Genomic DNA, 16,348 nt, shown 5'->3' on the forward strand with positions numbered 1-16,348 from the left:
GTCTAAGCTGGATGCTGGCGCCCCCTACAATGGATGGATTTTTTGAGGTGGGCTGCGGCTTTACTCGAAAAAGGAAGCGGAAAAGATCCCAGTGGGGTTCAATTCCAAGAAAGCTTCGCAAAAATGGATGAAGATGGCAATGTGGCAAATTGAATTCGGGTTGAGGTGATGGAGCTCAAGCCTGTAGAAATAAAGAAGGCCTTAGAAGAAAGAGCAAGAGGGGAGGGCCAAACCCTGTTCGGCAAAATGGTAAAATGTGATGATTTTGTCCACATTTCCATAGGAAGAGGTTCGCGAAAAGAAGGGTGCCAGTTGACAAGACTTTTCTCCTGAAGCAAACCCTCGGAAACAAGATTCATGAGTTCGTTGTTGGAGCACTTACTGTAAATCCACTCCCCAGATGGTGACTGCAGCTCCTTCCCCTTCCCATCCTTCTCGTTGGATCTCTTGGGCGCCATTTCAAGATTTTTTTGCCACAAGTATGATGAGGACATGACTAGCATGGATACGAACTTATTAGTGCCTTCTTGTCCAAAGGTGAATCAACTCTATATCAAGATTAAATTTGATACATTTGAACAATTAATGCTGCACTATGATTTCTGTGCATTCTCGTTTTCAGAATTACTTGACTGGATAAAGCCGTATATGGAAATTACATGGAAAACATGGAGGACCAAAGAAATTGATTGGATACCAAGCCCAAATCTTCCCAATGTTTCTTCACCAGGCCACCACGTCACTTTTGGTGCAAGGAAAGGAAGAGTCCAAATCCAACACGTTTTGGATATTGGATTCGGAATGTAGGACAGAACCAAGTTGTAACGGCTACCACGACTTCATACGGACTCCGATTGGGGAGTTCTTGGACTTCACGAAAAGCTTATAAAGTCTACTTTTATATGGATCTAGACTCATGTCCATATCTTCTCCGAGGCGGCCGCAATTGTTGATTTACTACAAAGACCTTTTCTATCCACGGTGTTGCGTCACCTGATTTTGGCCCGATGGGGTGTGTATCAAGTGGGGCCCAACAGGGGTGCGTCCTAGGGTTTAGGGACGACCTCCGCCATGTTCTGGTCATCCTCTACCCTCTCATATACCTCCATAGCCACCACAAACAGATTGGGTTTTGTTAGATGCAAGTTTAGCTTTTGCTACTTCCTTGTAGATGCGTGTGCTGATCAAGCCGCCCGTCCACTTGTTTTTGGAACCCCACCATAATTGAGATTCAGTTTGAGACCTTCAATTACATCTCGTAATTTCAGTACTTGTTCTACTTGTTCTTGCTGGTTCTTCGATTGCTTGCAGGATGAGTGCCCTAGTGGCCGGGTGTTGCGCTCCACAAGATCATGGCAACTATAGGAGGTAGTGTATCGGTTGCTAAGGTGCAGCATCCTTGGAAGGCTGTAGTCGGGCCGTGAACGTCGTCTCCTCCATCAATCGAGTTATCCCACACCTCTCATCGAAAGATCGGGAACAAACCTAGCGGGTTCACATCAGAGTAGCTCGGGGGCTGCGGAGAAAGGGGTGGAGAGATTTTGCTAGTTTGGGGCTTCTCAAAGGGGATGAAGGCGAAGAGCGGATCTGATTGGGGATTCAGAAATTTCTTGGCGGATTGAAGATTGGAAGCACGGGTTTTTACCTGGAGTTTTCGCGGGGTTAAATAACCAGTGGCCGGATACAGTTTTACTATTTCAAATTTGAAGAGTCGTCTCAGGGAATATTCGGAAGATGAGGGGTCATTTGGTGGATTGTTTAGATAAAATATTCGATTAATCATTTTTTCAGGGTTAATTGTCCCGAACAAAGGGGTTTTCTGAATTCTAAATCTAACTTCCATCATCTGCACCATCACACCAATTATTTCTCATGGGATAGTTTTTCACTGCATGCCACGACTTTTGGATCCTTATTCCAAACCTGAGAGATTTGGATCAAGGCTCGGGGCTGCGGGATACGTGGTATTGACTACTTATTTTTTGAATTTATTTGAAAAGTAAGTAAGGAAAGATTCAAGACTAATGTGACCCTTAGCCTGATTCCTCTGATTCAACCTAAGGCTCGGGGGCTACTCCATATGGAGTGCAATTTTTCAATCGCATACCATACCAAAGAAGTAATTTGGGCATGAGCACCTCATAGCTTCGATGCAGCCAGGAACGTACTCGAAGAAGGACTTCAGGACAGAGCTTCAGAAAAAAGCCGAAGACCACTTCGAAAGTACTCGAGAAGCCTGCAGTACTCAGCTACGAAGAGCTCGGGGGCTTGTCAGACCCGGGACTACGGGACTGTGTACATAACATAGTTCAAATAGGAATAGGAGATAGGACTTGTTTTTATCTCTTATCTGTGTTGTTCTCTACTCGTATGAGAGTAGGACTAGTCGGTACAAAAGGAAACTACTTGAGTTGTACTTGAGTATGATTTCTTGGCTAGTATTGGACTAGGATTCATGTAACCCTGTCCTCACCGGATATATAAGGGGGGCAGGGACCCCCTCAAAATATAACATCAACACCCAAGGCAATACAAACCACCATACAGGACGTAGGGTATTACGCACATCGCGGCCCGAACCTATCTAAACCTTGTGTTCCTTGCACCTATGAGTTCCTGATCTCGGCGTCTCGCAACCTAAACTTACCACCTCGGGTATACCCCTCGGTGGGCAGCCGGTAAAACACCAACACAAAGGTCACACTGTTGGCCTTGGTAAATTATTCCTTGGAGAAATCTACAGATACCTTCACCTGATGTCTTTAAGCCTTCTTTCCCAGAAGAAACTTAGAACTGGTGGTCCCTGGTGGTTCATCCAGTTGTGGGCTCACCTTTACTTTCAAAGCTTCATCCCAAATTTCCCCCTTTGGCCAATAACTATTTCCCCAGACCAAAGTGGGAGCCAGATCCGATGCACCAGCTTTGGTCAGGCCTTGTACAGCCTCCCTGGCGGCAAGTTGAATCCTTCAGATGCTTCACATTGGTTTAGGATTTTCTATAAGGGCCTGGACAACCCAATCTTCCTCCCCTACACTGAGTCTGAAATTTTTCGAGAGCCCGGCCACCTTCAGGTTGGCTGACTTCGCCAATGATGTCGACACTCGGCGCCTGTATTCTATCATGATTCGCCCTTGCCTCCTCCCAGTCGGCATGAGTACCTCCAATCGGATGATCAAACCGGGATATGAGTTCTATCAACCAGTTGTAGCAGCCCCGAAAATTTGGCCTTGGGCAAGTTCCTCCATACTTCCTCCTTCATCATTTGACATCCAATAGAGCCGACCTACCTGACGCTGTCACCACCCAACAATGCTACAGCCTATTTTCAGACCTTCTCATCGCAATTCCTGTTGACCTCGCGTTCACTTCTTGGGCGTCAACTTCAAGAACTGGTGGTCGATGTGGAAGACCCATGTCTTCCGGAGAGCCCTAGGGCCGATGCTGCAGCAAATTCATGCTGAGTATGAAGTCCCTGAGGAAGAGGTATTACTGTCAGCCCATCGTTCTTCCTTCTGACTTTGCTGAATTCCTTTCTGATTCCATTTGCTCCTTTTGCAGCAAGAAGATGGTCCGGAGCCCAAGAACAATGATGGATCTAACTTTCAGTTCTTGCCAATTGCCCCTATGGTTCTCTTTGGCAAAAACGCACCTCCCCTTCAAAAGGCATCATGCGGATACAACCCAGCACCATGAAGTTGACCCCCAAACGGAAACAGTCTTCTGATGCTGTTGCCCCCCGAGCCCGTACTAAGGTGAGGATGATGCTTGTCAGGAAAATTCGGAAGGAAGCTGGGCCATCTTCTACCAGTCAAGAAGCTCCGATTGCTGGCCAGGTTTGGATCACCCCTCTCATAGTTGATCCTTTGCGCATGTACATTTTAACTTGATTTTGCTTCCTTTTATTGCAGTCCGTTGTTGTGGACATTTCTAGTGGGGAGGAACCCGCATGCCAAAAAGACTCAGCTCCAGAAACTCCGGAAGATTTTCTGGCACCGGTCAGCGCCCTGGTTACCCTTCAAGGTCTGCAGGAGCCAGTCGCCACCGCGCTAGATGTTGGTCCCTCTCTGGAGGGGCCTGCTGTCACCTCGTCAACTGTCGGCCTTCCTCCGAAAGGGGCATGCCTGCAAGAGCCGACCGCTGCTTCATCGGCTCTCATTCCTCCTTCTGAAAGGGTAAATTCCCAAGTGCCGATCATCGCTTCACCCGCTGTCATCGTTCCTCCTTCAGAAAAGACACGTCCTCAGGAGCCGATCAGTACTCCATCGGCTGTCGTCACTCCTCTTCCAGAACAGGTATGTTTTATCTCCAAATTGTTCACATCTTTCCCTGTGCTGCCCACACGCCTTCTTTCAGGGCCTGAACCTCTCGGATTTGCTTGCGTTTGATCCTGCATCTGTCGTTCAGCCATACTAGAAGCCGACGATCCTCAATCGGATTCAACCAGTGTCGCCAGTCAACTCCTCCGTGTGAAAGACTTTCTATCAACTCCAATCGATGCCTTGGTCCAGGACTCTAGTGCAATAAGGCAGATTCTCGAGGAGATCAACTCTCAACTTCCTGTAGCTCTTCAAATCAAGCTCTGACCGACCGGGCACCTCCCTTTCTTTCGGGCAAGAGTAGAATAGGCTCGTCATAGAATTGAGACCCGCCGCTGTAGGATCGAGATGGCGGACTAGAGGGGGGTGAATAGTCCTTTCTAAAACTAATTGCGCCGGCTAACCGAAACTTATGCGGAATTGAAACTATTCGCTTAGCCAAGACTTCACCCCTCTAACTATAACACTGAGGCAGTTCCAAAAAGATCCTACACAAAGCAAATGGAGTGCCAAGCTAATAAGAGCTCTCCTAACAATTCTAATGCCAAGCCACACAAGTCTAAGCACTAGTACTTCACAAACAAGGGGAGCTCCTACACAATTCTAATGGGCAATAGCACTAAGCCAAACCTAAGCTCACTAGATGCTCAAGGACAAGGATACACAATACAAACTCAAGAGCTCAACTTGCTTAGCTACACAATCTAAGCAAGAGCAACTAATTAAACTACACAAGCTAACTAGTTACACTATGATCTCTACTTCTAGCTACACAAGCAAGAAGATGATTAGCAAGCTACACAAACTAACTAAACACTAGAGAGCAACTACACAAGCACAAGATATATAAATGTAAATACAAGGCTTGTGATTTGGAGAATGCAAACCACCGAGAAGAGTAGACAAGATTGACACGGTGATTTTTATCCCGAGGTTCACTTGGTTGCCACCAAGCTAATCCCCGTTGAGACAAGCTCCAAGGTTGCCGCCGATCCTCTTGCTAGTGGTGACTCTCAAGTCACACTCTCCCACGTGGAGTGCTCACACCGAGCTCTAGCACATGATCCGGACGAACCACTTGTTGCTCTTCACGTCTCGCTCAACTAGAGTTGCTCTTCGCGGCTCCCGCGGGGTGAGCACAATACCCCTCACAATCTCTTCTCCGGAGCACCACACAATCTTCTTGCGTGCTTCAACGGAGCCTCTTCCCACCAAGCCGTCTAGGAGGTGGCAACCTCCAAGAGTAACAAGCACACCGGCTTGTAACACGATCACCTAGTGCCACTCGATGCAATCTCTCAAAGCAATCACACTAGAATCGCTCTCTCACTCAATTGGATGATCACTATCAAGTTAGAGTGAGTAGAGGGCTCTCAAGCACTCTCACACATGGACACCAAGTCCCCAAGGTGCTCAGCCCGCTCAAATGGCCGGCCACACCCTCTATTTATAGAGGGAGGCCCCAAACTAGCCGTTACACCCAAATCCCGAGAAAACAGAGATTTCGCGGACTGTCCGCCTCATAGAAACCGGACCGTCCGCCATTCAAAACCAACGGCTAGAACAGCAATCATTATGTGTCAGAGTCGACCGTTAGATCCCCGGGCGGACTGTCCGCGCCCCTGGGGCGGACTGTCCGCGGTTCAAAACTTCGAACCAACCGATTTGCAAATGTCTCTGACTAAATCTGGAAGTGACCGGCGGACTGTCCGCTCCCCATGGGCGGACTGTCCGCAGTACAAAAAGTGAGCACACACAGAAACCGTAGTGTTTCTGTCTCAGAATTTTCAGTAGGAGGCGGACCGTCCGCCCCCAAGGACCGGACGGTCCGCAGTTCATTTTGGACACCCAAGATAGAACTACCAAGATTCTGCGCCCGTTTCAGCTTTTAAGGGCGGACCGTCCGCCCCCATGGACCGGACGGTCCGCAGTTCATTTTGGACCACCAACAGAGCCGTTTTAGAGCACATCCGGGATAACGGCGGACCGTCCGCCCCCCATGGGCGGACCGTCCGCAGGTCTATTTCCAGCAGAAATGTACCTCGGTAAAACGGCCATAACTCTTAGCTCCGATGTCCAAATTAGATGATCTTGGACTCTATGGAAAGCTAATTCAGAGGGCTAAACAACCCAACTGAATACTTGGTCCAAAACACAATGGATCAAAGCAGTATTCCACTCCAAGAGACAACCTAATTTCCGGAGAAAACCGAAAAACCTTTCTTGCTTTCCAAAGTTGATCAACATCAACTCCAACTCTTTCTCCTTTGCAAATGTGCCAACAGCACCACGAGAACAACACCATGTGCATGTGTGTTAGCATTTCACAATCATTTTCAAAGGATTTTCACTTGATCTCACCACGCCACTCGATCCTAGCAACATCGCAATGTTAGATCGCTCAAGTGGCACTAGATGACCGATATGCAAACAAGTTTGCCCCTCTTGATAGTACGGCCATCTATCCTAAATCCGGTCATGCACTTCTCTACACAACCTTTGACCGGTGAAATGAAATGCCCTACAAGTCATACCTTTGCCTTGCGCATTTCATTTCATTTTCCCAAATGCTGATGCCACACAAGCACCAAATTCCATCAAGCCTTTTGATCATCTTCATAAGTCAACACTTGGCTTGATCTTCCTTGAATGATATGATCCACTCCATATCATCACATAACCTCTTTGGTCCATCGATCTTGACCTTGCTCGCTCTTCACCGTTGCCTCGGTCCATCGGCGCCAAATCTTACCCAAGCTTCACCGCCTCGCGGTCCCTCGCTTCAAAGCCTTGACTTGCCCTTCTCCATTGCAACCGGTCCATCAAGCCAAGCCTTGTCTTGATCTTCTCCATTTTGGTCACATAACTCCATGTTATGTCTCATATGCAATGAGCTCCTCGATCACACTATATGAGCATAGCATCAACCCTTAGCCATTTCTCCTCCATGGCACATGTTGCTCATACTAGTGTCTTTGTGTGGACTAATCTCCTGTGTATCTCAACATAAACACTTATTAGTCCACCTAAGTTGTCCATCAATTACCAAAACCAAACAAGGGCCTTTCAATCTCCCCCTTTTTGGTAATTGATGACAACTCTACAAAGATATGGAAATTAAGCATATTCCAAGCTAGCACTTTACACACGTGTAAATAGCTAACTTGGTTTGGATTTTATGTTTCTTATCCATCATTAAGACCACTTGTGGAAGATTGGATAAGCACCATAAAGATCCGACTTGGTAGTGATAACTCCCCCTACATGTGTGCTCAAGAGATTTAATTTTTAGACTCACACACATGCATAATTATGAAATTTGTGGGATTTTTATCACTACTAAGTGATGCTAAGGTATATAGGATAAACCTTTGAAGCGTGATAACAATTTGAGTTGCATCCTTGAAATTCATTCCTTAGCATCAATGAGTAACTAGACATTCATCAAAAACTCAAGACACCTCATGAGATCAACAATATTAGAAAGGCTCTTGATTTATTTGTAAAAAAAATATCTAGCTACAGTCTATGCATGCTAGTTATCAAATCATCAATCAAGTTCTATGACTAGCATACATCACACACACGCAATGCATATATATATTTTAAAACTTATGCAAATGCAAGCAACCACATGAATATGCACATATCAAATGCAAACAACTAAGTTCATGAGCTTGCTCCCCCTACTTGTGTGCTCCTCTTGTCCAAGAATATTGATCCTCCTCAATATTGCTCCTCTTGATCCATGTCCATGATCGCACTCTCATCTCATCTCCCCCTTTGTCATCCAAGGATAATTCATATCTTTGTTCATTTCTCTCCCCCTTTGTCATCAATGACCATAAAAAAGGGGCCGAAACTACATGAAATTTGCCATGTGAAGATCAATGGCTACCACTTGAAGTTGTACCTCTTCTACTTGTAGGGTTACCACTTGAATACCCCTTGTAGGCAATCATATGAAGCGCTTGTGGTTTGATACAAAGAGTTGGACTTGGGTAGATGGCTGAGTCTTTAATCTTCATTTTTGATGGACACTTTAAATTTGATTAAAATTGACACAACTTGTAACAACAACATGTGAAAGTATGAAGACCACATTGAAATGCCACATGTAGGATACTAGTAGGATTCTTGACCTTGATACCTTGTAGTGGGGCTCCTCCCCCTATGTCAAAGTGTTTGTCAATCTACTTGAATGTTGAGCTTTTCTTGATGAGGGTTGTTTTCTTGATTTGAATTGATCACTTAAAGTAGAGGATCACTTGTGGAACCACCATTGTTGCACTAGATCTTCTTGAATGAATACCATTTGTATGACCATGTATATCACCTGTAGAGATATAGCGATATACCTTTTGTTGAATCTAGTATCACTTGTAAAATTATGATGGACCACTTTGTTGAATTTGACATTGATAATCAATTCTTGAACTCGATTGTTTCCATGAGCTTCTTTCTCTTTGACTTGATCTAGACTACTTGCCCAAATAATTCAACTCGGTTTGAACCAATGACAAGCTTCTTCACACCTCATTCTAAGGGTTATCTTGACAATGTTGAGTTAAACACTTGAAAGCTCATTTTCTAGATCAACTAATTGGGTTTACTAGCTCATAAACATGTCATATGTTACCACTAGATCATATCAAGCATAGAAGCAATAGTGGCATCATAAAACATTTAAAATTATTTTATTTTTCATGAATGATCACTATATATGACTATATGCACTAATCATGTCCTTAGCATAGTATGAATGCATATGTCAATCAATTTCACCTTGCTATGTTGGAGTAGAGGATAGTCATTAGATTCCAATTTAGCTCTCCAAATAGCATCATGAAGTCCAATTATAATAGCTTGGTGAAGACAATGAATACCAATATGAAAACCATTCTTCACCCATATGAAATGAATACCACTAATCATGAAATGCACTATCTTATTGTGGTTGGCTTTCTTCATCTCTTTGATCCTTGCTTGCATGAGAGAATACCATTTGAATATCACTTGAATTATCATGAATCTCTCTATGTTCGGTGTTGCTTGCTTTTCTTGATCTTCCAATTTAAGTACCAAAAATATGATAAGTACACACTACAATCAAATGGCCTTGTACCTAATACTTGTCATGCTTCTAGCTCCTCTCAAAACCAAACCTAGGTTCCTCAACCACTTGTAACGATGATTCCAACTTGAGGACCTTTCAATTTAAGTGACTCAAGATCAATCCAACATTTGTCACTTTTCTGGCAGATTTTGTACTTCTCAAAGAATACATCAAATCTCTCAAAGTACAAGTTGAATTGCCACGAAAATTTGTGGAGATGTGTGGAACTAAGTCATCTAGTAGCCATAAAAATTTGAGCTTCAATGCATTTCTAGATTGCTACCAGGTTTCACATCTTCACTCATGGGTGCATGCTGAAAACTGCTGCACATGCATTGACAAGATCCACTCCAAAACCAAAGTATGTCTCATCATATTCTCATGAAATTTGTATAGAAACTAGTACCATAAGTGTAGGGCATGCATACCAAATTTCAAGCCAATCCAAATAGATTTGTTCATCCAACTATGGCTATCTTCTCAGCTTACTCAGATTTTCAATAAAGGACAGATTTTGAGCAATTGAGCTATACTTCATCAAATTGAATCAAACTTGGTGTCAACTTGTTTGAATACTCTCACAAGACATATATCCAATTATATCACTTACTAAATATCATCTCATGATCATATCCATTCAAATTGATTCAATTTTGATTACAAGCATTTAATCCATTCAAACATCTTATAGCAAGCAATAAGAGCATATATATCCAATTCAAGCATCTCATATGCACCCAAATAAATGTGATCAACTAGGAATATACCTTTGTAGCTCTTGATAAGTTTAGCTGCTTGGATCCACCTGAAAACCGTATGAGCGGACTGTCCGCGTTCCTTGGCGGACCGTCCGCGCTTGCTTAGTGGACACACCATCAGTGTAACCGAAGCTTGCCGGTGCATCTGGTGGACCGTCCGCGGATAATGGCGGACTGTCCGCGCTACCAAAATTCAGACAGCCCAGAATTTTGCCAACTTTCATAATTTCAACTTTTAATTGGTATCATTGCTCATATAAAGATCTAAAAATCTTAAATCTTGCATGAAAACCTTCCAAAGACTCATACGAACAAGTTACAACAAGAATTCAAAAATAAAACAAGTAAAATCATAAAAACTCATAAATGGCTCAAAATTGCTTCAAAAATTCAGAAAAATGAAACAAAGAGTATACATAAGAACCAAATGTCATATGTACTAGTTTTCAAATCATTTTTGAGAAGTCAATGTCATTTAAATAATTTTCCAATATGCAAAATGATTTTTCATCCAAAACAAGATTCAACTCAAATAAATTTGCAAGCCATCAAATATTTCCAATAAATCATCACAACTAGAATAAGACATTTGTATGTTGTAGTACTTGGACTTCATTGTTTTGACTTGACATTGGGATGAGAATAGCACTAGGCTTCAATTACTCGACCCAATCATATAATGAACAAGATAAAACTAATTGAATCAAGCCTCCAATGTCATTGGTACCTACACACATTTATCCACGTTTTGATGGTACCCAAACTAGGTTGGGTCCTCTCAAGTTAGGAGCAACATACTTTGGCAAAGCCTTAGTATGAATAGCGGGATGTTTTGTAATAGCAACAAATGAGGTACCATTACCATCCTTTCTAAGCATAATATGCGCATTAATTGAAATAGGCTTAGAATTATTACCTAAGGGACATGAATAAGCCATGTGTCCCTTTTCCCGGCATAAGTAGCATCTTCTCTTTTGTTGAGCCTTTCCTTCCTTACTCATTTGATGCTTCTCATTGCCTTGCTTCTCATTATTTGCTTGAGCGTTCTTCTCAAGCTTGTTTGGGCAACCCGAAGCTAGGTGACCCAATATTGCACAACTATGGCACTTGATGTGAGCATGTGGATTCTTATCTTGAATCTTATTCTTGCTCAACATCTTGGCATCTTGAATATGAGTTGGATGTCTTGCTCTTGCCTTGCCACCCCTTCTTGTTCTCTTTTTCATCGTCTTCAAGTCATCAACTTGATCATCATGGTTGATCTTGACTTGAGGTTGGGGTGCCTTCTCTTGCTCAACTTGTGGCTTTGGTTGAGCTTCTTGTTGCTTCATCAATTGCTTGGTTGGACACATTGAGGTGAGGTGACCCCAAGTGCGGCAATTGAAGCATTTGACATGTTTAATCTTTTCTTCTTCCTTCTTCAACTTGAGGTTTTCTTTGTTGGGGCAACCATTTGCAAAGTGTCCCATCTCATGGCATTGAAAGCACATGAAATGAGATAGCTTCATTTCTTCTTGCTTCTTCATTTTCCTATCATATTTATTCTTGCCCCATCTCTTGCCTTTGGCTTTGCTCTTGTTCGAACCAATGCCGCTCATGTCACCAAAGTTTCTTTGATTTTTGATTATGCTTTCAAGGGTGACTTTTGATTTTGTCCATCTCTCTATCTTGTTGCTCAAATACTTCACTTGACTTTGGAGCTCTTTGTTTTCTTCTACAAGGTTAGTCTCATATTGCATAGTAGAAGAAGAACAAGCATCTATATGTGAAGTACATGGCATAGATAATAAATCATCACATGAGGTGGATACATGTTTCTTGCCTACATCACAAGGGTTAGCAATATTTTGCAATTGATCCTTTGACCCATGTGATGAGCTCTCACTAGTTTTAATTTCTTTATTAGAAAACTTGCTAGTGAGTAAAGCATGGTCTAGTACCAAGTTCTCATGAGCAACACTAAGCTCCTCATGAGTCAATTTCAGCTCCTCATGTGAACAACTCATGACATAAAGTAGATGTTTTTGTTGTTCACATGTGTCTTTGAGAAATGAGTTTTCTTTTTCCAATTTGATTGTTTTGGCTAACACTTTCTCAAATAATTTGTTCATACTAGCATATCTATTCAAGAGCTCATTATATGAATTAGGATCAATCACATTGCAATTTGATACCTTTGTGTCACCTTGTGACATGAAGCAATGTGATGATGGAGATGAGCTTGAAGTAGAAATATCATCCATGTATGAACCAACTTGATCATCAAGTGTGCTTGGAGTAGGATCATCATTTGCAGCACTTGAATCATCACCATCAATCATATCAAGTGAGCTAGTTGTATATTGATCATCATCATCATCACTTGACCATGAGGTGGAGCAATCTTCCACAACTACCATATCGTGGATGTGCTCACCATCCTCATGTATTTCCTGTATGGCCTTAAAATCATCATGATCATCGGAGGCCGCCCCATATTTCTCATTTAGATAACTCCAAATCTCATGGGCGGTTTCCTTGTCCATGACCTCACAAAGAATGCAATCATGCAAAGATCTAAATAATATGTTAGTAGCTTGGATGTCTAGATCTAGGCATTTCTCTTGTGTTTGAGTTAGGTTTCTTTCATCCAACACATGAGAAAAACCTACATCTACCATCCACCACATTTGAGGGCAAATAAACTTAAAATTGCATGTCATCCAATTTTTCCACCGTGCAAAGTGTGTGCCATCAAAAATGTGTGGACACTCAACATCTAGCCCATAAGACGCCATCCACTCGGGTCGGTAAGGACCACAAATGAGAGACCTCGGCTCTGATACCACTTGTAGGATCGAGATGGCGGACTAGAGGGGGGGTGAATAGTCCTTTCTAAAACTAATTGCGCCGGCTAACCGAAACTTATGCGGAATTGAAACTATTCGCTTAGCCAAGACTTCACCCCTCTAACTATGACACTGAGGCAGTTCCAAAAAGATCCTACACAAAGCAAATGGAGTGCCAAGCTAATAAGAGCTCTCCTAACAATTCTAATGCCAAGCCACACAAGTCTAAGCACTAGTACTTCACAAACAAGGGGAGCTCCTACACAATTCTAATGGGCAATAGCACTAAGCCAAACCTAAGCTCACTAGATGCTCAAGGACAAGGATACACAATACAAACTCAAGAGCTCAACTTGCTTAGCTACACAATCTAAGCAAGAGCAACTAATTAAACTACACAAGCTAACTAGTTACACTATGATCTCTACTTCTAGCTACACAAGCAAGAAGATGATTAGCAAGCTACACAAACTAACTAAACACTAGAGAGCAACTACACAAGCACAAGATATATATAAATGTAAATACAAGGCTTGTGATTTGGAGAATGCAAACCACCGAGAAGAGTAGACAAGATTGACACGGTGATTTTTATCCCGAGGTTCACTTGGTTGCCACCAAGCTAATCCCCGTTGAGACAAGCTCCAAGGTTGCCGCCGATCCTCTTGCTAGTGGTGACTCTCAAGTCACACTCTCCCACGTGGAGTGCTCACACCGAGCTCTAGCACATGATCCGGACGAACCACTTGTTGCTCTTCACGTCTCGCTCAACTAGAGTTGCTCTTCGCGGCTCCCGCGGGGTGAGCACAATACCCCTCACAATCTCTTCTCCGGAGCACCACACAATCTTCTTGCGTGCTTCAACGGAGCCTCTTCCCACCAAGCCGTCTAGGAGGTGGCAACCTCCAAGAGTAACAAGCACACCGGCTTGCAACACGATCACCTAGTGCCACTCGATGCAATCTCTCAAAGCAATCACACTAGAATCGCTCTCTCACTCAATTGGATGATCACTATCAAGTTAGAGTGAGTAGAGGGCTCTCAAGCACTCTCACACATGGACACCAAGTCCCCAAGGTGCTCAGCCCGCTCAAATGGCCGGCCACACCCTCTATTTATAGAGGGAGGCCCCAAACTAGCCGTTACACCCAAATCCCGAGAAAACAGAGATTTCGCGGACTGTCCGCCTCATAGAAACCGGACCGTCCGCCATTCAAAACCAACGGCTAGAACAGCAATCATTATGTGTCAGAGTCGACCGTTAGAGCCCCGGGCGGACTGTCCGCGCCCCTGGGGCGGACTGTCCGCGGTTCAAAACTTCGAACCAACCGATTTGCAAATGTCTCTGACTAAATCTGGAAGTGACCGGCGGACTGTCCGCTCCCCATGGGCGGACTGTCCGCAGTACAAAAAGTGAGCACACACAGAAACTGTAGTGTTTCTGTCTCAGAATTTTCAGTAGGAGGCGGACCGTCCGCCCCCAAGGACCGGACGGTCCGCAGTTCATTTTGGACACCCAAGATAGAACTACCAAGATTCTGCGCCCGTTTCAGCTTTTAAGGGCGGACCGTCCGCCCCCATGGACCGGACGGTCCGCAGTTCATTTTGGACCACCAACAGAGCCGTTTTAGAGCACATCCGGGATAACGGCGGACCGTCCGCCCCCCATGGGCGGACCGTCCGCAGGTCTATTTCCAGCAGAAATGTACCTCGGTAAAACGGCCATAACTCTTAGCTCCGATGTCCAAATTAGATGATCTTGGACTCTATGGAAAGCTAATTCAGAGGGCTAAACAACCCAACTGAATACTTGGTCCAAAACACAATGGATCAAAGCAGTATTCCACTCCAAGAGACAACCTAATTTCCGGAGAAAACCGAAAAACCTTTCTTGCTTTCCAAAGTTGATCAACATCAACTCCAACTCTTTCTCCTTTGCAAATGTGCCAACAGCACCACGAGAACAACACCATGTGCATGTGTGTTAGCATTTCACAATCATTTTCAAAGGATTTTCACTTGATCTCACCACGCCACTCGATCCTAGCAACATCGCAATGTTAGATCGCTCAAGTGGCACTAGATGACCGATATGCAAACAAGTTTGCCCCTCTTGATAGTACGGCCATCTATCCTAAATCCGGTCATGCACTTCTCTACACAACCTTTGACCGGTGAAATGAAATGCCCTACAAGTCATACCTTTGCCTTGCGCATTTCATTTCATTTTCCCAAATGCTGATGCCACACAAGCACCAAATTCCATCAAGCCTTTTGATCATCTTCATAAGTCAACACTTGGCTTGATCTTCCTTGAATGATATGATCCACTCCATATCATCACATAACCTCTTTGGTCCATCGATCTTGACCTTGCTCGCTCTTCACCGTTGCCTCGGTCCATCGGCGCCAAATCTTGCCCAAGCTTCACCGCCTCGCGGTCCCTCGCTTCAAAGCCTTGACTTGCCCTTCTCCATTGCAACCGGTCCATCAAGCCAAGCCTTGTCTTGATCTTCTCCATTTTGGTCACATAACTCCATGTTATGTCTCATATGCAATGAGCTCCTCGATCACACTATATGAGCATAGCATCAACCCTTAGCCATTTCTCCTCCATGGCACATGTTGCTCATACTAGTGTCTTTGTGTGGACTAATCTCCTGTGTATCTCAACATAAACACTTATTAGTCCACCTAAGTTGTCCATCAATTACCAAAACCAAACAAGGGCCTTTCAGCCGCTCTCAAGCTCCCTTGAAGGCCAACATTGTTGAGAGGTGTCGGTCACTTAACAAGAAGAAGGCGGTTCTGGATGCCAAGGCTGATACGTCCGTGCATTCACAACGGCTTCATCTTCTGGAGAAGGAATTAGAAGATCTCAAGGCTAAGGTCCGGGCCACCGAGCAGCACATCCTAGAAGAAAAAGACCTTATTGCCAGCTCCAAATGGGAAGCAGAAGCCCTGACCGCTCAACTGAAGGTAGATCTTGCGGAGCTGAGCGCTTTAAGTAAGCAGGTGGTGCCAGGAGTGGACAAGGAAGATGAAGCAGTGATTGTTGAAGCTGACCATGTCCGTCTTGAGGCCATTGCTGCCATCAACGAGTTCCTTCAATAGGCTTACTTCTAATAGATGAACCTGCATGTATATATTTAAACTCTAAAGTCGATGGTTACACATCGGCTACTCAATGTGTTAGGCACTTTAAGACTCTAAAGTCGATAGTCACACATCGGCTATTCGATCGACTTAACGTGTTAGGTACGAAGTTCTCCTCTTTTCTTTTATATATTTGGCCGACTGCACACGTCGGCCTTCTTTCCTTGTTCTTGT

At 44.0% G+C, this 16,348-nt stretch overlaps 1 protein-coding gene across 1 annotated transcript in view; it reads left to right on the forward strand.

The window, feature by feature from the left end:
- The window catches only part of LOC112873052, a 48,642-nt gene extending 32,510 nt beyond the window's left edge, over positions 1-16,132 (forward strand). Inside the window, exon 3 of the mRNA XM_025936083.1 lies at positions 15,779-16,132. Coding sequence (XP_025791868.1) covers positions 15,779-16,132 — 354 coding nt within the window. The remainder of the gene's footprint in view (positions 1-15,778) is intronic.
- Positions 16,133-16,348: the final 216 nt, after the last annotated feature.

This window comes from Panicum hallii, chromosome 9, assembly GCF_002211085.1.
Source record: "Panicum hallii strain FIL2 chromosome 9, PHallii_v3.1, whole genome shotgun sequence".
In the NCBI taxonomy this organism is placed as follows: domain Eukaryota; kingdom Viridiplantae; phylum Streptophyta; class Magnoliopsida; order Poales; family Poaceae; genus Panicum; species Panicum hallii.